We start from the raw sequence: 26,787 nt of genomic DNA, 5'->3' as shown, positions 1-26,787 counted from the left end.
CTCCTGAAATACTTATGGTTCAAGTTGATAAACTTTTAGTATCTTAAATTTGCAAGAGCTTGGTGCTGATCGGCATAAATGAAGCTTATTTGATATTGGCCAGCCGTACGTGGCTTTTTGGAAAGATCATCAAATCATTCTAATACCTGATGTCCTTGCACCCTAAAGGGTGAATCAATGGGAACGTGATCGACGCTGTAAAAACGACAACTCAGGGTGCAATCTAATGAGATTAAATTGTTGTACGTTGAATGCTGTAAGAATTGAGCTACTTTCTTTTAGCATCCACGTAGGATAAACAAGCAGATAAAAACAAATTATGTTCACATTTCTGTAACCTCCTTGTATGATGCTAATATCAAATGGCCTAATTCATCTTGTTAATAGAACCTTTTCAACTAACACAAAAGACGATATCAACAGGAAAAGGGGCTCATGCTGAAATCTGAAAGACAAATAAATGGGGTTTAAGAATTTGCCCGTTTCTGCAAATTGAATCTGGCCGCGTTTAGAGTCCTAAACAAAGACACTGGAGATGTTTTTCGGCGAGGTGAAGATCATAAATGATAAAACGGGTACCACGTTAAACACTGATTTATTAAGCAGAACTGGCTTAAGGATTAATGCACGAACTCCAGTCACTTCTGCACTTTGGGACCTTAGTTTTGTTGGCCATTTCTACATACCAAGCCCTTGAACCATAATGCAAAAACAAAAAGTATAGAGGTGTGTTTTAGGTGTGGTGATCGGAACCTTGTGATAGTGTCACCACAAAATGTCTAGACAGCTTTTATAAGATATGAAACCTCACTGTCAATCAAAAACTAGGAAACAGATATCTGACTCCCCTCAGATTACGTCATCTGTGATTATGTACAAGCAATAGGGACATTTTCGACCCAAACTCAGCTCCTGTCCGTCGAGGCCTTGCACAAAACCTATGTAGAGGTTTTCTCAATAGTTTTTGAAGCGCATCAAAGTTTCGAATATCGTCAGGAAGCCTTGGGGTTTATCTGCAAGACTCGCTTTTGAAACAATATTCATGTGTCCTTTTCATGGATCGCACTTAACGAGTTTTAATGCATGCAAATGCAAGTCACAAGTTACACTTACATCCTGTATCTTTCAAACGCAGTATTGCTTGAGACGTCAGTCTTACGCAGCCGAGGAAACCTGCGCCTTGTCTTTTATGAACTTTCTTCTGATTCCATATGCTAACAGTGATGGAGTCGTTTTTACTCACAAATCTAAAATCAAGAGATATTGATTAAAAAAACATCTACAATAGCAATGAAATTGAGAGAAGAAAGGGCTGTCCTTTACAAATCTTCATCTAGATTTAAATGAAACATCCACAATTTTAATATATTTTCTTTGGACGATGCTGCATCACAATCTAAACTATTAACGAGTTTAACACACAATTTTGCAGAGTTTTAGCAAGATTGTGCGTAAGATAAAAAATACAGAAGAGATTCAGATGTCTAAATGGCACAACTAATACATTTTAATTTCAGATATACGAAAAACAAGTGCACTTTATTACAAGGCAAAATGTGCCAGAACTTGCATCAGAGAAATGACTTTGAAAAAACATGTTATAAAGTGCACTTGTTCTAACAGGTGTCCAAAATCGGTCTAACAGGTTTTTCAAAATCTAATAAAGTTGTTACTTCTACGCGTGATATGTAATCATTTTCTACTGAAAAATATTTTCCTTTGCTTTAGATTTTAAACCAATGTGTTTCTCATTGGTTCGCTTCATACTGAATGTCTGCCATAAAACAACTGCCGGGAAAATTCGGTAAACGAAAAGGTAAAAGCCATTTAATAACAAAGAATAAAAGCTAATGCGGGTTTATTTATAAAAGTTGTATTGCCACAACGATGTCATCTACAATCATTTTTTTTATAAGAAACAAAGGTCGATGTTGAGTACTCCAGTTTCTTAATGTTCTGGAAATTTAAATACTCACTGTTTCTTAAGAGTTTCTTAATTATGATGTCATGAATGATGTTATGAAATGTTCGTGGCCTTTTTTCACGTCAAGAAATTCGCTTACGTTCTAACGCTGTATTTAGACTTGGGAAGTATATTTTATCCCTCGTGTCTTAATTTCTAGGCCATCATGGCAATCATGTTTTTGGATTTTATAAAATTTCGTTGTTCTCAATTTTATCACGATTTAATAGTTTCTTAATTTTTTTTGCTTCGAGTACTGAAGTTTCTTAATTTTTTCTGACTGTCCAGTACTCGTTTCTTATAGCCAGTTTCTTACAAAAAAAATGAGTGTAGTCGCCAGAAAAAGTTATTTTTAGAAGTCCTTCTCTTTTTCACCGGTTTATTTTTTTAACAGCTAATTCAAATATAACGTGCTATAAAAATATGTTATAATAAATATATGTTATTGTCAATCTATTGTCAAAAAATGTTAATTTAATAGAAATTCAGTCTTTTCGTTGATCAATGCCTGGACAATTATTAGTCTAAGCAACTGTCAAAGTAAGTTGAAAACAAAAATTGCATTATTCTCAAAATATTTTTAAATTTCAGCGATTTTGAGCCTTAAAACGCTTATAGGGGCTTAATTCTTATAAAAAGCGTGTATCCTTGATATCGACATGTTTGTGTTCCTGAAATCTCGCATGAAGCTACGTGAAGTTACAACTAACACCAGACACATAAACAGGGGTCGTCCGGAGGTTTCGTTTGAGACTAAAGGAAGAACTAGGCTATTGCCGAGCGAAGCGGAACAGTTGCGACTCAGCCTTTTAGATTAGCTAAAATTACATTTTGAATAGCTCTGGTAGTCTTGCAGTAAAGAATCTTGCCATCGCCAAAAACATTAACGAAAAAAGTTGACTCATTTTCTTGAAATTATAATTTTTTAGAAAAAAAATTGGAGGCTATAATTGTAAATACACTGAAATCTCGATGTTTTATGAAAGCATTGAAATTGAAAACACCTGCCCCCAAAATTTACTGAAATTTTCATACAAAGATAGCCTATTGATAACAAACAGGCAACACCTTCGGTGCGCTATCCAATGTGGCGCCCGTGTGTGCTTCCGTGCATACGTCTCTACTTGTGGCTTGACTTCGGAGGAAGTCTTTGCAAATGGTCTTCTAGACAATTGTCTGCGCTTTAATTGAAAACAACATTTTGCCGAACAATGCTGCCCAGAACTGATGAACACGCTTGGCTGGTGATCAATTTACTACACGAATAACAGTCTCCGCCATATTCGTATCACCTGCCCTAGTACTCACGAAAACACTTCCAGCAAGATGGCTTTGCCCGTTGAACTGCGAAGATATACGCAAGATGTGACTGATCCGTGGATAACCCCATACATCCTACTTTTTCTTGCCTGCCGGTGGCACTAAGTTTGCCAAAGCCTTGAAACACTAACACCTAATTCTGAAGTCAAATTTAACAGTATGTTGGTTTGCTACAAAAGAGGCTAGGAAGTATGTTTCTTCCCTGTGATTTGCATGATATCTTCGTATCAATGTTTTTCGGGGAAATGTTGGATAGAAAGGGCAGAAGTGGTGGTTGGTAAAAAAAATTAAACACGATCTTTCTCGTATCTAAAGTAATCTTTTGGGTATTGACTAATGCGAAATTTCCTTCTACCTGTATTAAGATAGGAACTCGTGAGGGGTGCCGTCCTAAAAGTAAGGAGGAGGCTGTGCCATAGGCAACTTCTCGCAGCCAAACCCATGACCACATCCAAAATCATCCAAGATTATCTGTTGTGTATATGATATCATTTTAACAATTCGCTGACTCAGAAAGACTGACATGAAATCGCTCATTCACGAAAAATTTATAACTTAATGAAGAGCTGCTAACACAAAATTCGTCCAACCAAAAACGAGCTCGCATTTTGAGGGGAGGGGTAGATGAGTCCCCGAATTTTCTCAGAATTTAACAAGGAAGCTGAGCCCCCTCCACGGCATCACTGGGGCTCTGCTCTTTACCTAACAAGAAATTTCAATTTCAATTACCTAACAGCCTCTTCCCGGCGCAATTCATTTCCAATACCAATTCAGCAACGTTGAAGATTTATGGATTTGGAGGTGGGATGTCCCCTAGGAGAAGTTGTTCTAAAATGCCTTCAAAAGTAGCTATCTTAAAGAGCTTGATTTACTGTGTTTTGTACTGTGATTTTACGTGTAGAGGTTACTGAGCACCACTTGTTCAAAAAACAGGGGGGACATGGTACCCCAGGTTCCTAAATCTGTGACCACCCTCTCAATTTTATATTGGACTGCATGTATATAGACCAGTTGGCAGAGGTTTATATTCGAAAGTCAGTTTACTTTTATAGTCCTCAATGATAAAAAATTTCACCATATGATAACAACCAAGGGATTTTTAACAACATTTTTGGCATTTGCGGACGCGACACTAAATTTTAACCCCAAAAGTCAGACGACGTCGGAAAGGCTTATGGTTCCGTCTGAATTATTAGTGGTTGAACAAAAGTATTTTTATAGTCGCGGGAATACCTTAACGTCGTTTACGAGCATTAGGCTCTCAAAGTCCGATAGAGAAAAATTAGGAGAGATTTCGCCCTTCAATCCCGTAACCTGATCAGATCAACTTTTTTGATAAGCAATACCTCACTGCGGTTATTCATCTTATTCGTACACAATGCAATGGCATCTAGGGCATCAGTTTTGTGCAGAGGCGACAATGTTAGTCAATGCGACAACGAGAAGATACAAAGAGATGTTCATAGGGATAGGGACCCTTTCACAAACAGAATGTACCGACAATACGTTTTTACTACCACAAAACTTTGCTGCCATACCTCCAACCCCCCATCGTATTCCGCCGCCCATTCTTCGTCTCCAACCCCAAACAATCTCTTCCCTATCATATATCCGCCACTGAGACGGTTAGTGAGCAGCAACCCCTTCATACAAAAACCAACTTGCTTCCAGCACAAGGGCTATTGCGTAATGTCCCTCGACAGTTAACTGTGTCGGGCTTTACGAGTCTCATAAAAAATATTTCAGATCATTGTTAGAGTTGGCAAGTTACAAATCATTCTGTTGGTGAAACCACTTCAGGCAGAACAAAAATCTACCGACCGGATAAAATTCCGTTGCTTTGCCTTTTACACCTGTTGTTGTTGTTTAAGGATAAAGATGATAGCTTGTTCTAAACAGACTGATAATCGGAATTTTCAATCATAGGTGACTGCTTTCATTGGGTTCTATAATTTTCAATTGTTTATAAACTTCTAATAAAATTTTTAGTTATATGGGATTTGAAATTTGAGATATTATTAATTTCAGATACACAAGGTATTAGGTAACTTGTTATTTTCGTTATTATGATGATTATGATTATTCTGATAATGACTTTTCCTGTATCGTGAATTTTAGTGCCTCGTGATTGGCATACATCACATAACAGGTGAATTTTATAACTATTATTGAAGCGTATGTGACTATAAGAAGCGAACTGTCCTTCTTCGGGAAGGTTTACCGTGACTATAAATATTACAGTCTGCTGATCCAGTCTGTTCGTTCTACTCCGAATGAAACACTACGTGAGACTATTGAGTCCTTATACCTTGCCCCTGTTAACCCAAAGTCTGTTGTTTTAGGCAGTGCTCTCAAGATATGTTTCAGACGAACAACGGCGCACAAAGTACGTCTTCTTTCTAAGATGGCAGGTGGAGCTGGCCATTTCCAATTTGAAAGTGCGTTGAAATTTTAACCGGGAGAAAACTATACGCGTAACTTAAAATTAGTAGCCTTTGTTAATGGAATTTCCCAAAGATCTCAGTTGGAGACTGGGTCTGACGACGTAATCGACTTTGAAAACCAACACTTTAAAGCCATACATCTGGTCAAAATACACATTCAAATAGAAAATCAAATTACGCTTCTTATCACCGTATCATTCAGCATACTTGCAACAGAATCTGTAATTCTAACTAAAAAAATGTTACTCAAAATCATCTGCTAATGCTGGGAGCACTTTCTTTAATCGCGAACAGGGTTTTCGATGAAACGGAGTAGCTTTCAACGTTAGGCCTTTTCGACCAACTAAACAAGCAGCAGCAATGAATCATTAATTCGGTTTTAAAAACTGATCTACCCACAGTTGGTGAGATTATCTGTATTCAGTTGAGCAACGTGATACACTTGAGGTCCGTAGCGAAGCAATGGGGCTGGTGCCGAGCCAAGCAGTAACTAATGGCGTCAGCAAGATCAAGATTCATCAATAACGATCTCGACGAAACAGGAAACATTACAATTTCCCAGCAAGATGGGTTCAAAACAAATCCTTGTGGAAAGGAAACAAACTAACGAGAAGTTTATCAATGCCAAAATATCTTCTTTTATCAGTTTTCATAATTTTGGCGTAGAGCATGAATGGGACAGAAAAGTTGGCTATTTTCGAGGTTGGTACTTTGGCGTCACGGTGCTCCAACCCCTTGCCTTTGAAAGAGAAAGCTTAATGAAATTGCAGGGAAGGTTTTTTCCGGCAAAACCCACAAAGCCCTAATCTAGACACATACACAGGGATTAAGATTCTAATAGGCCAAAGCATTTTGATTCATTTGATAGCTTTCATTCTGCGATAAGAAGAAAAGTCCGTATTTTACACCATTACCCTTCAAAAGAACTCATTTTATATTTTCGGGATCCTCTGAACGAATTCGGTATAAACAATGGTTAAACTTCCATTCAATGATAATGCAAAGTAAATTGGAAGTGTTTTGATAATGTTTTCGAGGTTCTGTTAAAAAGCTTTCGAGAAAAGACTCTGATATTGAACAATTCATCCGAATGTGAATCTTTCACAACACAATCATTTCTCGAATATGTTGTCAGTTCTCGGTTCCATTTCCAAGGTCACCGCGACACACTTAAATATAGATTGCAAGAAGGTGAGCCCTAACGTCAACATGTAAAGTTGCCCAATGGCCAGTGTGTTAAAAAAGGCCCTGCATCAACTTTTTGTCCAACCACTACCACTACCTGGACTCTTTATAATTGATAAAAAGGGGGGAGCGCTCTACTTCCTTGAATGTATTCGAAAATAAAAACACGCCTATCAAAAAAGTCCAGTTCAAAAACAACTGCTACAACAACATTTAAAGAGACTGTATACAGGGACTCCAAAGGCAATTTGACCAGTTGCCACAGAATGACATCGATCTTGCCACTAGTTTTATTGGTGGAAATGTGCGAAGAAAAAAACCTTTAAAAATCACGCCTTCAGCTCATAGAACAATCGCTCTAATTTATGAAGCCCAAGTGGTTAATTTAACGTTCCCTTTATTTCGCTGGAGTTTTCGAAACAGCCCGTTTGAGACTAATTCAAAATTCCTCAAGGGGCCGACAGTCAGACGAGCGAGATTAAAAGAACTTGCTTACAAAATTTGGTGCTACTTATTTTTAAAAACTAAACGGCTACAGGTTTAGGCAGGTAAATGACAGTTGGGGACTTAGGCATTTTAACCTAAAACTTGACATCAACTACCGTTTAAAAATCACACTACTTCTGTAACATTCTGGTATCATGTTTTGAAAAGATGGAAAATATGAGGAAAAACATTAAGGCTGAAAGGGTGGAGAGAGCATAACAAACCTTGCTAAGGCATGTACATTGTGTATTTTTGCCCCTGGTTCATCAGGAAGATAGTTGTTACCGTCGTGACGATTCTCAATTAAGAAGAGGCCTGCTTATATATTCGAGCAAGAGCACTCTGGTACGACCAAACAATTACCCAGAATCCAACCCTTTCATTACGCAACTTACGATCAAACAATTACCCAGAATCCAACACTTTCAATAGACAACTTACAAAAAGGCAATGACATTTCTGATGATTATAGGTCCCGGATGCAGCTAAATGTTATAGATACCCAGGTTATCCCGTTTCCATCCGCTGATTTAAAGCATTGCTTCGATATAAATTGATCATAGTTGAAATGTTTTCAAATTGTGTGGTTTAGGCTAAAACTGTCACTATCTCGTGTAACAAAAGTGGTGGAAACTTCAAAGATTTGGTGAGCAATAAAAATTATCTGGCAATCGACTGTTGGCCAGGCAAAACAGGTGAGGTAATCTGAAAGCTAGCAGTGAACATGGAAACTTCTCCAAACAACACAGTTCTTACGAAACTAGATCTCTGAAACCAAGAAATTGGCAGAAAAATGAATAGCTAGTGTCAGAAAAGCTTTACATGTGGTTTTACGGGCAGATTTGATCGAAGAGACGCTGTAACTGCCTAGCAAACCTAGACGTCGAAGAGGGTCAAGCGATGGCCGAAAACCCTTTATCTATTGTATCAGTCTATTGTGATTCAGGTATCATGGATAATCAGAGATCAATAATTAAGTTACAGGGAGGAGATAATAACAATAATTGCAATAAGATAGCCACTAAAGAAGAACGATCAAGAAGATTTTCCGCGCTTTGAACGTTTATGGTCTACAGCGCTTAGCATGTTTCAAAAGGGTCACCACTCGCATAATTCAATAACTTGAGGGCATGAAATGGCAAGCAATTCAACCACGAACTTTGGCTTGGCTTAGCGTAACTGGTTGATACGTTTATACAAATGGCCGCCGGTTAAGAGAGTGAAGCGGCACCCACACGAAGGATGGCAAACACTTTCACCAGTTGTCCGTATGACTTAAAAAGAACTTCATAAAGCATTTACACGGTACTCTGTAACTGAAAATATTTAAATCTACTTCAATATAAAAAGGAGAAGAAGATATCACTATCATGTCAACTGCTAACAAATAAGTGAAACAGTAATAAGGAATCTTCAAAGTGAGAATGAGATCTTGACAGAAGAGCTCAACTCTGGTAAAGTTGAAATTAGCATCAAAAAAAAACACAGCTATGGTATGCACCTCAGACATGAAGTGACAGCATTTTTCCATCATCGCCCTGATATTGAAGTTAGCAGCCTGTTTAGGTCAACATGGTGAAAACATATTGTGACATGACATGGACTGGGCGAAACATGAACAAGCCAGCCTCATATGATACAATAGTGGGTTCAAATATGATAAAATTCACTGCTGAAAGGAATTTCTCCCTGGTTGAAATACCAACTGTCTGCCTGTGCAGATATGTGCTTGCTACCAGTGGCGGCTCCAGCCTGGAATAAGTGGGGAGGGGGATATGTGCTTGCTACCAGGGGCAGCTCCAGCCTGGAATAAGTGGAAGGGGGCAAAAGGTGTGTAAGGGACCACACCCTTTCGGACCACGCCCTTTATTCCCTGTTTTTGAAATATTTTCTGCTGGAGGAAACACCTCTTGTTTCCCAAGAAATGTCATTTAGATGTTACGGTCTAGATAGCATACATTCAACCCCCTCCCCTAAGTTTTCTCATTAGGTTATTAAGAATCTCAGAAACAACTTTCTAAAAATGTGGGGGGACTAGTACACAGCAGTACACAGCCTTTAAGCAACTTATACATAAAAAAATCATATTCTACCTTAATTCCTATACTACAGAACTGTTAGAAACATATTTTAAAATCAAGATTATTTAAAACAAATATCTAACAAAGAAATCAAATTCATTGCTGTATAGTAAATTTCAACAGCCCAAGACTATCTGTGAATGGCACTGTCAAGTACCTAAATATCTCAAAATAGCATCTTTTTGATGTCACTCCACGTCTCACTCAAAAGAAAACACTAACTGAACTACAACTTGTTGAACTAACAATTAACTGATTAACCATACCCCCTTTAGACCAGTTGTTTACACAAAATTAGAACTAAAGGTGAAAAATATTGTTTGATAAAAGAAAGGAATTGTGGAAATATTTTTCTGGGTATAAATAATAACTCATATATATACTTCACATGCTCTCCTTTATCTAATAAGAAAGCCAAAACCATGTAACAAAGCTTGTGATGGAACATGCTTTTCCTGCTTGCCAAAATACCATCATGCTTAAACCTATGTTAAATTTTATAGACACAAAAACCTTGTATATGACAGGAAGCTTTGATACATAGCAATGTGCTTGGAAAATACCTACCATCAAAAACCTATAGATACCATTCTTGTAGTTGGTGAGAAGGACCCTGTGACACTGCCAACTTGTTTTGCAAACAGAGATAAGTATTTATCACATCAATGCACCATAACTTTGTTTCAACCCAAAATGATACAATGCATTGACATTCATCTATTATCAAATTAAAAACCTCTGTATGGAAAATGCAAAGCAGTTTCCACAACCTTGTTTGGAAGATAAAGTCTGAATAACCAGAAACCACAAAATTTGAATTATACTCACAGATCATAATGTTGGTTCCATTTTGGATCTAAAGTCCCTTTAATTGATCGTGTTGAATGACACTGGCCGCTTCCATCAACCGCTATCCTGGCAAATGGGTCAGGCAACCCTGTTGGAAAGAGGTGTGAAGTTGTTAGTGCCAAATTAATGTAGATAAATAAAACGAGTAAAAATTTCAAATTTTCACAAATCTACCCTATAGCTATGGTTAGAGGTCTGTAAAAGCTTTAATAATGTGTCAGGAAAGCTTGTTTTCCCTCTGAGTCCCATAAAAGCTCTAATTCTGGGGGCTTACTTAGTTTTAGATGTTCTAGACAACTCAATGGCAATCACAATTGTACAAACAATCTAATATTTATGCAAAACAAATTGTAATTTCATTTTGCAGATTTCTCAAGTGTTACAGCTGGAAGAAAAACTGATTGTTAAAAATTTTAAGGTAACAATCAAAGAACAAAAAGTTTAACTTTAAACACATGACATAGAATTTGAAAAATGTGCACAAGAAAACATCATAGCCTGTAACTAAATTAATAATTTTTTCTTAAAAACATCTTTTATAAAAGGATAGAAGGCATACATTGCTTCAGGAAAAATTATTAATGGCCCTTTACCTTGGCATTAATACAGCCAAATTTAGGGGTATTGTAATTTGAGGAAAACACTACAGGGCCTTGCAAACTGTTCTTGAAAAGGTTCCTTCCTTTTCTCTTCAACTCCATTGGTAAAACCTAGTACTGTTATTCAATGACCTTCAAAAACTGATTTTCAGATTTCACATGGTTTATTTCTGTGCTACATATCTGAGCTATGACCCTCATGACACATAATTAACTTCTGGAAAAACACTGTCTCTCTTTAAGGAATGGAAACTTTATATTTACAAGTATTCTTGTAAATAACCATATTGCATTGAATTTTAACATAAAGATAGCATCAATTTAAAACAAAATCTAGCTTAAACTTTAAACTCTTAACAACACACAACTTGCTAACAACTAATAAATACACTTGTGACTGAAAAATTGCCAAGTTCAGTTTGGTTCATAATAATTAAAAGAGTAAACATTTAATAAATTATAATCTAACTATCATCACCAGTGTTGTAATTTTCATATAGGTTTAAACGGTGAAAACTCTCAAAATTGTAATGACCTTCTTACAAGTTGCTTGATATTATTACAAGATAGAAAGCATCATTTTAATTATGATAACACTTGTTAAAACAAATGAAATTTGAGCAACACCTTTAGTTGCTAGCAAAATTTTTAGTACAATATTATATGCAGTTTGAAAATTTCATTGAATAATTTTGAGGGTATTTTGAAAAAAACCTATGTGATGCTCTTGAATGAATGGAAAATGGTATATAAATATATAGGTGTGGAACCTTCATATTCATACACCATATACATCTAAATAACAAATGATTGATTGCTACATATATACATATTCTTAAAAAATCAGGAAACTGACAAATGGTAAGATGTCAGTTAGATAAAATATTTTTTGTCTAAATAACTATTTCACATAATTTTTTACATCAGACAACTTTGAAGTTTAAAAAAATATCTTTATGAACCATCTATACTCCCAGTTTCTTTTATAAATATTCCAAAATTGTAAACTTTGCTGAGGGAGCCAGGGGGCTGGAGGGCTATAACCCACTCACTTTTTGCCGAACTATGATATTCAGGTAGTAGCACCAAAGATTGTGGGGGCAAACAACCAATAATGTTTGCCAATTGGTCTTCAGCCCCCCTCCCCCACCACTCAAAATGGGCTCTGCCTTTCCTGAAGGGTGACGAACGACTGCAAAGGATTTTCATATACCTAATGTATCAAACTCTACAAGCATGCTGAATAAATTCGATGGAAAATTATCATATTTACAATATGCGCGAGCATTTTCCTTGCAAACCAAACAATAAGTACTGTTCTTTGCTTCTCACTTTCCACATCGTGTGTTACTATTGCGTGTTTCAAATCGTTCGGTTAGTCCACAACCAACATCGCACAAAAAGACGCAATAAATTATACAATGCCACAGTTGTAATGTGATAGGTTTATTCGAAAACAAAAATACTCACGAAACGAATCTCTTTTTACCAAGTTCTTGGCACATAACACTAAAATCAAGAATAAATGTTTAAATTTCAGTAATAATACCTAAATAAAACACAAGACTTTTTAAATGGGCAGTGGATTACATCCGGTGTTTTACACAGTTCGTTAATTCCATTTGGTTGAGATTCCGAAACAGGGCGATCGGAAGTTACCAGAACCATGCGAGGTTTTCCTCTCTCTAAATTCGCAAATTCAACCCGAAAAGCTATGCAAGAACGAGCCTTACATTTTTTTCACCAGTCATTCACTCGACATGCACAGACGGAAAAGACATAATAAGGACAATCATAAGCAAACATCAAACAAAGTGGCACAATTGCAGGTTAATTTTTGTATAGAATTGTATTTTGAATTGACATAAATAAAACTCCAAAATGAAAGGAGTGAATGGCTCAACACTAAAAGTTTGTTTAGGAATGATACTGTTGTTAATAAACCTGCGGTAAACGTTAGAATGTTTGGAAATTCCAAAAATGGAAGTAAAACAGCGAGACAAAGCATTGATTACCAGGGTCAAGTAGTTTTTTGATGGCCTGTCGCCGCATGAAACTGCTTTCGGCCAATAAACATAGGATTGTTTACAACAGAGTTCCCACCATGCTGCTTATTCTAATGAATTTATGAAAATTTCTGTTTCGGTTGTCTCTTTGAGTTGGCTATGATGTACTAACGAGGGTGTAAACTTTCACAGTAATTCACTTAAATCGATGACAAAGAGAGAGAACTTCGACAAACGACAGCGACGTGAGCAAGACACAACCGAAGTGTCAAAACTGCTCCGTCGGATCCGAAGGTTTTTCAACGACAAAACAAAAACCGTGCATTCTTTCTAGAGCCATAATTGTACACTTCCCAATGCAGTAAATTATTTGATTTGTAAGCAGTTGATCCAAAGGCAACTAAACTTAAAAGCTTGCATGATATAACTTTCCCCTCCCTGAGAATAACCGAGGATCACCCATCAAGATACACAAGTATGTAACATGTAAATAGCTGGAACTGCAACCGTAGCTAGCAGAAGACAAAAATAAACATTGTCGCGGGTGAATAAAGCATTGCCTTTGAATGAACACTGGCGATGGCCAAATTGTTATAACGATTAAGCATACCCGGTTTGAATCAACGGACAAAACACGACATCAATAAATGCTCATGGCCTAATATCTACTTACCCGTAACCCGAAGTTTCGTAGGGCCGTTTCCGTGCTCAAGACTTGTCATGACTAGAGGACTAATCTGTAACATATTCCTTCATTTTCCCTTTTACTTTTTGGAGTCTTCACTAGTAGAATATTTTAGGAGAACTGTACCTTCTCGCGAACACAGTCTCTCACTGCATGATCAACCCAGTGGAAGGCTTGATCGACTTCATTGCAAGTCACGTGATATTGACCAATCACAGACGAGACCTGACGTCTGTTGGAGACAGGCTTTGTTTCGCAGACCGGAAAGAACAATAGTAATATTGTTCTGTAAACAAAAGATCGGTTATCACATACAGTGAAGGCTCCAATATTTGCACTCAAAATAAATCACATGCGTTCTTACGGGAAAATAAACATAAAGAGGGCATGAGAATGCAAAATTAATATCCACCAGTAGAAAATAAATGGAAACATGATTGCTTGAAATGACACTCAATTTCATACTATTGGAAGACTTTCATTTCTACCACATTATGCCATAACTTTTCTCTAAATGTTCTCTAAATATGTTTTTAAAAATGTTATGTTTTCTTATAACAAAAACTGAAATGAGCATACTTAACCTTTTTTCGTTTACTTTTGCGACCTAATCAAAATCGATATATTTGGCCTCAATTTTCCCTGATTCTCACCTAGGACTCTGGGCATAGTGCCTTACTTCTCAGTTGGTATTTTGATACTGAACCAGGGTGTATCGAGAGGTGACGGGGGGCCTGGGTTTACAGGGTCTGGATATTTTAGAGGGTCCCAAAACCATATTGTTTGCAGATCATACTGAATTTGAAATTGTGCACATGTTGCCTCCTAACCCTCTCTCCCATGATTGCGTTGGTTTGTACATGTTTATGCGTTGCCGCTGTACGTTATTTTAGATGTATTCAGTTCTACATATTGGTAAAAAAATTCATGCTCTTTTTATTTTATGCTAAGAGACATTTCATGCTCTGGAAAATAAAGAAAACAGTTTGATAGTTTAGGAAGACCAGGCTTCTTCTGTAGTTTGTATCTTTTAGACGTTCAAATCATTTAAAGAAAGAAAAATGGCAGGTGAAAAGTTCTAGGAATGTTGCATAGCTGCTCTTGTTCTTTTTTTAGATTGCTCAAATGGCAGGTTTTAATGAGAATGAATTTTGGGTGAACTCATAGGCGCTAACGTTTAATTTTCCGAGAGGCGACACAAATTTCGAAATTGGGCTTGTTAATATCTTGGACAAGGTATTAAAAATCTCTCGCTTTTGACATAACTGTTTCAGCAAGGTCCTTTCGATAGGAAGTTGGAGCATCCTTTTGATTTAAAAATAATTGATATTCTGGCGTAATTTGCAGGTCAATTGTTCCATGCCTGGTTGAGCCCGCTCTAAAAGTTCTCAAGGAGGCTCAAGCCCACAAAACCCCACGCAAAAGGCGCCTATGGACAAATTTGATAGTTCGTTAACGATAAAAGACATTTTATAATTCCATGTGCGTGTGTGCATGACGCCAAAACTCTTATACATGTATCATCAGGTGCAGGTTCCGTGCAAACATATCGATATCGTGTAAGCAAAAAGTCTGCTTAATGAAAACGGCTGCTGTTTGTTTGTGAATATGCTCTTATGCTGAACTAGCTACATTAGGCTGCAAGGCGGCATGTTGAATGAATAAATCGAACAGGATTGACGAAACGGCTGCCGTTTGTTTGAGAATATGCTGCTGAACTAGCTAGACTAGCTCGGGATGCAAGACAGAAGACAGCATGGATCAAGACTAAGTAGAAAAACAGAAGTTTGGTTTAATTGTATGAGAGAAAGAGAACTACAAAAACTGTGCTGAAAATTTCAATTAGCCAGCAATTCGCTTGCTAATTTTCTTCCCGTGAAATCAAAATTTTGTTTTTAAAACCATACGCCCCCTGGTTTATGAAATTCATACGGTCTTCCTTCGGCTAGCCAAGCCTAAAATTGCTTTTCCAGTCTCTCACTAAAGTCGTCTGTCTAAAGAAATGTCAGGCATGCTCGTGCTAACTAACTAGCTCACATTTTTTTGCAGTTACTATGTCGTCTTTGTCTCAGTGGGAAAGGGCTATTTGCTGATTTCATCATGACTCAGCATTTTTGGTACACTGATATCAGAGCCTCGGCGAAAAAGATGATCGAACCGTGGATGTGAGGGTCATATTCTCTTTTCTGCCTGACAAAGGACGGGCATGTAGCTACAAGCTTTATCGACTTACAAAAAAGATATGACGGCAATTTCAGCAATTTCACCGAATCTGCCACAGTACCTCTGCGTACCTTTGACGTATATCTCACATGCGTTTTTGAGCCCAGGGGCATTACGCACGCTGGTGGGTAGGAAGATGTAGGCGTTTTTTGACACTTTGTTGCGCTTATTGCTATATGATTGAATCATTTCGTAAGTAGATGCTTGGTTGCGTATATTAGGTAGGCTTCCAAAAATTAATAAACACTACTGAACAACAGTGATTGTACACTGTTTTAAAAGAACGCACTTCATTAGAACATCGAAGCTCGATTTCGAGAACTTGACTTCCTTCAGATGAAGCAATGTGTTTTTGAAAGTGTAATCTCGTGTTTTAAAGAAACTAAGCAGATCTTATTACGTAGTCAACTGTGCTACTAAAAATTTCAAGCAAAACTTTTATTCTGGTGGTTTTGCAAACAATTATGGTATGCGGAGGAAGTAAAATCAATTTTGAATCAAAAACAGCAGTTAAAACCTCGATCCTCGAATCAATCAATTAAAAAACATCAAGCCTCAGCAGAAATTTTCTGATTCTTATAATGTAAATTTTTCATGATCTGATACTAATTGAACGCAATATGTTTTCAAAGCCCCTCCGATTGAAATAATTTCCAATTTCTATTTGTTCAGATATGCATTCTAAATTACCTATAAGTGACCACATTAAAGTCAGACAAATTGCGTTAATTTTCAGACATAAATCGCCGATTAATTGAGCTGTAACTGCATTTGTCAATGGCAGGTGACAGGTATTGAGTGTAGTAAGAAAGAAGCACAGAGGGATATTGTAATAATAATTATTTCCTATGCGTCAATGAAATCTAACTTTGCAAGCAATCGTCAAAGCAATGTTGATTGCAATCTCATGCGTGTTTTACTAGACCTCTTAGCAACAAAACTTCACGACGCCTAACTTCAGCTTTTCGGGATCCTTTGAAAGACTGGGGAAACCGTCGGTACAGTCCAAGAGAAATTCTATCAAAGAACGAGGGTTGTCTCATTTGCATTTGCTTGTCTGCTCCCATCCTTTTGATTTAACCCTCTGCCAAGCTAGGCAGTTTTCTTCGCAAGAGCTGTCTTCCCCAGGCTAAGCCATCTCTCTATGCATTTGATTAAGAAACAAGCAAATTTCAGAAAGACCTAGTTCTCAGTGCTTGGTGATTTCAAACAATTTCTTTTTTAAGAAGGCTAGGAGATGTAAAGTGGCGTAACGGAGCAATATGGGGCCCTTATTGAAAGTAGTTTTTTGGGGCTCCTATACTTAACAAAATTTGATTAAAGTTGTGGAGCCTAAGTATTCACTCTACGCAACGAAATAACATATAACAGCATATGAAGAGAAATTCTGCTCCCTGAGATATTTTCTTTGATTTTATCTAAGCTTTTCCTTTATTTCCATGCAGCGTATACAGATGCGGTTGAGCGTCATCTCATTTGAAAACATGTCTAAAAAAGATTAATACTTTTCTGCTTCATGGAGGAAGTCAATTAGTTTTTCAATATCTGTTATATTCTCGTAAATTAAATGCAAAGTTTTACAACAACATGGATGTGCATTAAGCATCGTCACAGGTCATGATTTTTAAAAAGGTTTCGAAAAAGACTTTACATTTCTTTTAATCAAAAGGCCTGCCATCTCTCGATAGGTTCAGTTTGCAAAAAAATATTTTACTTCAAAGCATTTTTTGCGTAGCTATCTAACACTCAATAAAGCCTGCTTTTCTTTACTTTGAAAAAAGTGACAATCTTTTAATTCGGCAAAATGTGTAACTTTTTCGGTATTGGACTTTTCGCATGATAGTTTTGTAGCCTACACACACTATTGACTTTTCCACCACTTTTGTTCCTCTTTTTCTGACACAAAAGAGCTTTTACATTGAAAGATGATAAACGTAGCAATTCAGATGCATGGCTTGAGAATGCGGTTTTATGATGTTCCGCATGCTTCAGCACTCCAGTCAGCGATCTTCCAAACAGACAAACATTTACTGTCAGTTTCGAACCTTTCTTGTACGTCAATAAGAAAGGGCTATTCGACCGTCCTTCTACCAACCTTACTGACCAAATTTTTGACCGCCTTCCGCTAACACTTTGATGGATAGAATGTGTATCTTTCCTAAGCTTCTCAGGGCCATCAAATTTCTTTATTTTCTATTTCCTCATTTCGAAAAATCTTAGATAGTAATGTAACATTGCTTCATCAGCGATAGACATGAGAAATCATCATGTCAGGAAAAATAGGTGCGAAGGTGAAGGATCATTCTAAAGAAAACGATAGCACAGAATGTGTGACGATAGCTTGGAATAACCAAGTGCAACGCAGTTTTCAGACAACCAGTCTTTCGTAAGGCTGAATCAAAGAATACCACGAGTTGTGACGAGGGGCAAATCATTCTTGAAAATGGTGCACGAGATGAATAACAATTAGTGATTAATTTGTGATTAAATCAATTTTTTGTGTCATTAATCCGATTTTTAGTGATGAAAGTGATAAACTTTTTTCATTAATTTTTGATTCTTTAGAAACTGAATCATAGATTCAAAAGTGCTCTCAAATAATTTCATGCTCAATAAACGTCGTCATCAATTTTGCAACATACTACATGAAATTGAAAAAGGAAAATTAGCAGCTCAGCACAGAGGTGGATCCAGAAAAAACGTTGTCTGTTACAGATTTGCAAACGAAAAAGTTGTTAAAGTTTAATAACATTAACACCTTAAAACAGAGATATCTTTTCTGAACAGCAGCATAAGCAAAGTATTAAATCAGTATTATAGGTTGGTGACAGTAGCCTGAAGTGAAAAAAATGAAAAGTTGTTTTTCTGTGGGCCGTCAACTTTTGTCATAAGAGTTTGAATGTGCATCAAAAAAGATATCTTTCCTGAACAATAGCATTAGTAACATGGATGCAAATAGCCTGGAAGGAAAAAAACAGTGAACAGTTGTTGAACACCTTGTGAAAGACATTAAGACAAATGCATGTGCTCTGTTCTCTGCCCTCGCAATTGATGTCACTAATGGAAAATTAAACTGTCATCCCTGAAACTTTCACCGATGTAAAAGATTACAAGTTCCAGAAATATGGAACTTGATTATCAAGATTTATCTGTGGAAATTACAAGAACCTGACATAATCATTTCCCATAAATATAGCAGTTGCAACTACGAAATCCAGAACTATCTGGATCCGCCCCTGTAGCAATGGATGAAAAATGACTGCTATCACATCAACTTCAGTGGCATTTGGGCAACAAAACCAGCAATGGTTGTTTCAGCGACCCCGACATCATAACGAGGCCTTAATTTTTGCTCCATTGCAGGGTACTTATTGAAGCTTGTTGTTCTCGAGCGTGTGTTTGCAGATTTTCCAACGTGTTAATGAAAAGATTGGAAAAGTGTGAAAGGAAATTTCTAAAAATTGAATTTTTCAATAACATATCCGGATAAAAGTGGGCAAGGATTCTAATATTTGTTTTAAGTACTTTGTGATTGATGTTATACTTTCTGATTAATTTGATATTTTTTATTGATGTGATTTATTTGTGATTAAAGTGTGATTATTGTTAGGAGCGTACGTGATTTTAAGCAGTGATTTGCCCCTCGAGTAATGATACCAGAAAGGCAATAGTTTTGACCAGGGACCGCGGAAGCAGTGAACTACGGTAACTTTAGCCCCCCCCCCTCCCGCATTATTTTCCAAAACGTACTCAAAGCCATACACAAATCGTCCTGCTTTTGGTTTTTATCATGTTTTAGCCCCCTCAATATGTAATTTGCTCTGCGGTCCTTGGTTTCAACAACCGCCCTCTGCGGTCCTTGGTTTCAACAACCGCCCTATCCGGACTCGGTAACTTGTCTTTGTTGTTTTTGCGGAAGGTTTTGGCGTATTTGCTGGTAGAACCATCAGCACCTGTTTTTATGGTAGAACAAGGAATAATTTGAAAAATTACAAAAAATATCAATCGAAAGTTTTAAAATGGTGATGTTTCATAAAAGGTAACAAAAGAAGGCAATTTACTAGGAATTAAATCTGCATTGCTTTTAAGAGATATCCTATTGCTAAGGTAAATCTTGCTATTGCCTACTGTATCGCAGTCATTTCAGGAGGGATAGAAACATAAGCTAGATATGTTGATAGAGTGTGAAATTAAAAATAAAAGATCCACTGCCAATTGAGGTGTTCCATCTCTTAATGATTTTGCTGGTTACCGAAGAAAAAAGGGTATAGTATCGGCCAGGCAATTTGTATAATCCGACATCTATAAAATTTTTACATACTATTGGGCAACTGGTGGAAGATTTCCGATGTTTTTACTCTGAGGACTGTCTAGAAAAAAGTACTTTAGTATGCTTCGATTGCATTTTTCAATTCTATCTTCAAATTATGAGGTTCAAATTGTTCATTCAGTTTGACTGATTTAGGCCATTCAATGTGGTTTTATTTCGCTAAACTCGACTAGTAACTTAATCGTAATACACTCCAAAGATTCAAAATATGGCTTCGGCTTTTGCTGATTAGATCTGAAATGCGGCCCAGCTTAATCGCATAAAGTCAATCAGTCATTAAAAAAAACATTTTTTGGATCAGTCATCAATGAAACATGCCAGATATATATTTCTATGCAAAGTTGCTATACTTACAGGCACCGCCGAGCGTTGAGAAAAGTGTGGGGGTCTAAAACCGATAAAAAGAGGCTTTACTGGTAGTGTTTTACTTAATATCAGTGGTAGTTTCTTACCTTATAACGATAAAGCACCCCCAGCCCCCCCCCCAAACCTTTAAGGTAACTTTGATTCTTTGATTGGCTATTGTTTACTAACCAATGGCTATTTGGAGACTGTCATGCTGAATCACACCTTTCAAGTACTATTGTGACGTTCGTCCTATTAAAAACTCATTGAAACCTGAAATTATCAAAGCTTTCTTTAAATATCATTATAACAGAAATACACTCTATTGCATTCAATATATATTTGCGGTTGAATGACTTATAAATTTGGTGAATACTGGACTTCCAATGAAAACTAGAATAGGTGGGAGTGATATTGTGAGCCGAAAGACAACACAAACTCCGACTTCCAGGCCAAATTTTGATTTAATGACTCAATGAATTGTATTTCTAGTATTCTTTATTGGCACATGTTTTAATGTGCTCAGAAATCTACCTTTTTCAATTATTGACAAAGTGTTTATTTTCCGATACATATAAAACTTTGCATGAAAACTGACACGACTATCACAAATATTCCAATGAAGGATTCTTTTTGTTGCTGTTTACTTGTTCTACATCAATCATTTACTTCTAGTTTACTATATACAATAACATACTACAAAGCAAACTGATCCAAATCGTTAAATAACTACACGGATAAATGAATAAATACTTAAATGTACACAAACAAATATTATTTACAGTATTATATAAAGGGGATATATCTAAAAGCTAAAATTTAAGACATATACTGGCATGCGTTGTATTTACCTGCTCGAAATTTCTCGAATTATACTTCCCAAATTATTATACAGTTGATTCTCGTTGAGTCAGGCTTTCGAAGGATTTGAGGAAATTGTCAGACAAAACAAATTTCTGATTTATCCGAGGAGCAAAATTTGACTTGAATAGGGTAAGGAAATTTAGTCGGAATCAAAAATCAATCCGACTTAGTGAGAGTTCGAATTACCCAGGGCTCGACTTGATGGAATTAAATTTCATATCCTTGCACCTCTCACATCCCACCATCAATGATTGGCATTACTTCACATTTTATTTATCATCTTCTGCAAGATTTATCATTTTAATGTTTATTGTTTTTAGATAGAGAACATTTGCTTAAATTAAGAGAATTTAGCTATCTCTAGTTTTTTTTGATTAATTGATTGTTATTTTCTACAGAACAGAATCTCTACTTCTGCTTTCCATTGCCGACGAAGTATGTACAGATTTGGCGGTAAAATTTGTTATGCGACTACAAGGGGACTTTGCGCTATGCATATACAAATCTCTCAAAACAAAAGTATTGCCCCAATCTCATGCGTCACAATTATCGATCATCTGACTTGAAATAGAATGTTGTTTTTATTAAATTTGCTGAATAAGTCCCCTTGTACGTGGTTTAGATAGCAAAAAACTACTCAAACAAACAAAAACTACTTTAAAATTATTAAAAATGAGATATACTTAAAAATGAAATTGAAAAATTTGCTTTGAAATCAACTTAATGCTTGAAGAAAAATTTAACCAATATTTCGTTACTCATGATAGTATTAATTGAATTAAAAGTAGGAATTTTCTACAGTTGCAATCTTTTTTGCCTTTGAAGAAGAGGCAGTCATATTTTTCCTTAGACTCTTCTAAAAAGGATCAAATTTCTTCAGTAGGTGGTCTACAGCTAGGCAAAGTATCATGGAGAAAAGTCCAGTCCAAGATCAATTTCCTTCACCCTCGAATTAGCTTGTAGCTGACCAAAAACGCTGTCGTTCGCGACTCATTTTCGCATAAGGTCTAATCTTGCTGAGCTCACACCTTCGTGTGAGAGACTCAACCGCACCAGTCCATACCAAAACGCACCTCGTAAGTAAAGGCGAAGATCGCGAAAACACAAAGCATGACTACAAATAGCAGCCCCTTAACTGAATTTTTCTTCATTGATGACGTTTTGCTGAAACGCTTCTATTGGAAGTGAACGTTGGTTGCCACTGGATTGAAAGGAATTGTCAGGCTGTTAATTTTTCCTTTCCTTGTTCGCCATGAATCATTTTAAAACATCGTTATTTGTGAGGAGAAGACCAGGTTAGCAGTCTTCTATCTATGCAAACTCCATAAAAGCGACTGCACAGTAACATATAATCGTAAATACACATAATGTTTCACAAGCGGAACAGGAAACGGTCGTGTTGTTGAAAAAAGAAATGTTGTTCAGTTACAAAGAAGCTTCCAGAGAATTAGAAATGAAAAGAAACATTTTCTGACACAGTATAAGAAATAAAGTAAAAATGCAGTTGTAATTATTCTCAAACCTCTAGCCATAGACTTTCGTGGAATTGAAACATTACTGTTCCTTAGGCAGTTTTTTCGCTGAAGTATTCTACCTCGTATGCAGAATGAACTTGAAGAGGAGGTAAGATATAAGACAGAAACTTCGTCTCATAACTCCACCTCTACATTTTGCTGAATTTAGAATTGAGCTCCTATTGGTTATAAAAACTAGCATCAATCGATCCCCATCTTCCCAAGGAAATGCTTTGGTCGAGAAAAAGCAAAATAATACATGATGGCAAACAGAGACTAGAAAAATTGTCGGTTACACGGTGAACGATTGCGAAGAAGGCAGTTGCCGATTAAAGCACAAATTTGGCCTGCTGATGCAGCAGAGAAAGGGCCTAATGTTTGATCTATTCAGCTTCAAGAAAATTCTATTCAGTCTTCATCTGGACCTATTGATCAACAGCACTCACGTTTATCTGAACCCGCGTAAAAATTAAAAGAAATCAAAGCATCACACCCTTAGCAAAGCCTATAGAAGATCAACAGACAAGGTTTTAAAAAAATTTAAAAGCTTCAAGAGAGTTTTCTTGTTAATTTACTATGTAAATACCAAAAACTAACTGTTAATCAGTACGATTTTGTTTGATTCTTGAAAAAATAAAAAAGCATGACATATAGATTTGTTATTATAGCCATTTTTCAAAGTTGAAATTTGTAAGAAATCAAGCAACAAAAATAACGTATGAAAAATAAAAGTTGCTTTTTACTGAAGTATAATTTTAATTTGCTCGGAATTTTGCTCTCATTAAAATATTAGAACGAAAAATCCCACTAAGGTGTTGCAGTCTTTAAAGGCGCGGGTAAAATTTTGTACGGGACGGGAAGAGTGCTCAGAACGAGGCTCAGATAGACAGATGGACAAGCACAATTGTGTCAAGGCCAAGAAAACAGGGGCTTTAGTTTATTAAAACAATATGTCTCAACTAAAAGAGTCTAAATTCTTATGCTTTACTTTACCATCTAATTCCTAGTTATCAATTAATTCTAAAAGAGCTTTTATTTACATATTTACATTAAGGAAAATCTACGAGATGCTCATCTTTTCATTTTATCCTTGCTTTAGTCGACTTGAGAACTATGGTTTTTAATTGCTAATGAAATGACAATTTTTTGATAAATTTCATATGAATATTTTACTGTAAGAAACAGCTTGTTTTATAATCTAATTCTTAGAGCCTTGAGGAATTAAAAGCATTGTTTTTGGAGCATGATTTAATAGCTAGGGGAATGTAGTTTGATAAATGATACAATTTAACAACTGTAAACTGGAAACATGATATTTTTAGAAGTTTCTGAAGGTTTTAGAAGTTTTAGAATTTCATTTGAAAACTGTGCTTTAGCTGTTTCTTTCATTTTTACATAACACTATTAAAATTTAGTCTGTTTCTGGTGGTAGGCCAAAAGTGGCAGCCCTGTGAGGAAAAGCACCCTTATATGTGTACCTGGATTGACTCATGATAGCACTTTTAGATCAAATTGACATAAAAAATACTTTCTACTTGGTTGTTAAGATTTATTTGTTTATGTAAACGAAAAACTAATAGGAATCAACTTTTGAAAGGAATTCCAATTGTTTTCAAGAAGTATATAGATTTTTTAAAGGCCTGAATGAAGTCCTTCACATAGTACGCACGTATGGATGTTGTTATTTTCCAAATCGCCTCCACTTCTTATACGCCGTTTTTTGGTAGCACTGCCTCTCTGTGCTTACGTGTTTGTTTAATCTGTTTCCCCCATCTTCAATTTGAAACAACTGCATATGCAAATCAATCTGCCAAATATACTTGTGTTTTCATTCTTCTTCTTTGTGATGACAAGAATCGTGAACAGCAACTCTATGCAGCTTGAACTGAAGTCAACTTGTCCATTTCTCCGCTCGGGTGACAATACCCCCCCCCCCCTCGTCCAGCCTCTGGACTATAAGACACTTGAAAGGAACACACAAAGACTTCTTATACTAAGTGGTTAAGGTATTATACATATAGTTTGATCATGCAATTATCTACAAAGCTTTTATTTCTAGACTCCAAACTTCAAAACGAAATTTCTTTTTCATGTTACCTTGTTACTGGATAAATCTACCTAGTTCGTATATATTATTCAAAGATGATAAGTTGAAAAATGAAAGGGTGTTCCACTCAAAAGAGTTTTTTTTCATTTTATCCTTCAACTAGTAACACGAACAAAGTAAAAATAAGGTGTACTTTTTATTCGATATCATATTAAAATGCATGTCAACATTGTGTCTATGTTTTTTAAATCTGTGTACGTGAATCAATCTAAAACCTCAAGATCTCCTCCTTGAGGTAATATTTCATTTTCAGTTTCACAAGTAGATTGAACTCATCAATTTCAAAGCAAGAGTGTAAAGAAAAAAAAGCATAGTTATATCAACGACTGAAACAACCTATAAAAAAATCTGGAAACTGATATAGAGAAAAGAAGTACAACGTTTTACCGTAACTTGAAGTTTTTCATTTTCTCAAATTATAAAAAATAGCCCCTTAACAAGGATGTCCCTTTCGAGCCGTCAAATTTTAATTCTTTTTCGACAGCCTACAAACATTCTTTTTCAACGAACTGATTTAATGTGAATTTTTACAGTGTATGGCACGTAGGCCTGGAGAGATGTTAAACACAAGGTCTAAAGAGGTAACGCTCTTAAGGATGCAATTCCATAGTCATCTAAATCGACAGGAATTTTGAAGGCAATTAATACAAATATAACAGAAACGTGATACATGAAAATGTAGTAGGTAACAGAAGACTATATTTCAAACCAGCTCTTTGGTAAAATATGATATAGGCTTTGATGGACTTCAAGTCCAGCATGAAATGCAAGAGGCGTGTCTCCCATATATGCTTGTCACTAGATTTGGACAGGCAAGCAGGGCTACAACCCTTTTACGTAGATTGTCGGGTAACTCCTTAAGCAGAATCTCCTATTGTTTAGTTATGGCGTGGAAAGTTTTGCAGCTCGGTATGATGATTATGCCTTTTGTCGGAGAAAAAAGCACTCTTTTATAGGGGAGGCCAATACTTCTTTCTGGGGAGGTAATAACTTTTCTCGGGGAGGCCAGAACTTATTTTGTAGAGCTCAGCACTCCAAAAGTTTGAAAGGCCAGTACTCTTGCTGGGAAAATCCTTGTGACATCCCAAGATCCATGCAGTATAACACAATTAAGTTCAAGCTTACAGGGTGCGTTATTTCGCTAACATGCAACTTGATATAAAACATTATCTAATAAAAAAGTCGTCGTTTCAGTAACATGGTTGGGAAAATTAGAAATGGTTCAGTGATTTGATCATAAAGGCAAGGTGAGACGTAGATAATTGGTGTCATTTTTTAGAACGATATCATACCTTTGTAAGGAAGCTATTCTTATTTTCCTTCCTGAAAAAAGTCATAACTTTTATTAAATCAGTGATCCATCTTATCCTGATTATTATCTCAAACGTGACTTTCATTTTTGATACGCGATAAATGAATCGTTTAGGTATGGATATTTTGTTTTTATCAATTTGAAAACAAAACCGTCATTTCAACCTTATCACTTGTTAAATCATTTTTCTGGTTTCACTACATAGTCCTTTACAATAAAGCCAGACTTTTGCTTTCATTTTTCTTACGAAATAGCGTCTTTCGAAACTCCAACTCTTAGTGCGGCCTTCATGTTTTCCCCTCCATGACATGCCAACACGGCTGCATCATTGCTTTCTAGCATAACTAGTGGGTCGTTTTCGAACTAGATTTTGTGGTAAGCCTCTGAGATTAGCAAGGTACTTATGCATATAGGAGTAGCCAGTGACAACTCATTTATCGTCACAATATTTATGAGTGTACATTTCTATTTTGA

The 26,787-nt window shown here is 36.3% G+C and overlaps 1 protein-coding gene across 1 annotated transcript in view; it reads right to left on the bottom strand.

Moving 5' to 3' along the window:
- Positions 1-13,824, bottom strand: part of LOC135691534 (E3 ubiquitin-protein ligase SMURF2) — a 39,387-nt gene extending 25,563 nt beyond the window's left edge. The window contains exons 1-4 of the mRNA XM_065209403.2: positions 13,607-13,824; positions 12,398-12,436; positions 10,308-10,416; positions 1,114-1,247 (exon numbers count right to left, since the gene is read on the bottom strand). Coding sequence (XP_065065475.1) covers positions 1,114-1,247; positions 10,308-10,416; positions 12,398-12,436; positions 13,607-13,679 — 355 coding nt within the window. The 5' untranslated portion in view covers positions 13,680-13,824. The remainder of the gene's footprint in view (positions 1-1,113; positions 1,248-10,307; positions 10,417-12,397; positions 12,437-13,606) is intronic.
- Positions 13,825-26,787: the final 12,963 nt, after the last annotated feature.

This window comes from Rhopilema esculentum, chromosome 13 (assembly GCF_057945365.1).
Source record: "Rhopilema esculentum isolate cy_ngs chromosome 13, ASM5794536v1, whole genome shotgun sequence".
Taxonomy (NCBI): domain Eukaryota; kingdom Metazoa; phylum Cnidaria; class Scyphozoa; order Rhizostomeae; family Rhizostomatidae; genus Rhopilema; species Rhopilema esculentum.
The sequence above is the reverse complement of the archived record's forward strand: the minus strand, read 5'-3'. Positions and strand labels throughout refer to the sequence as shown.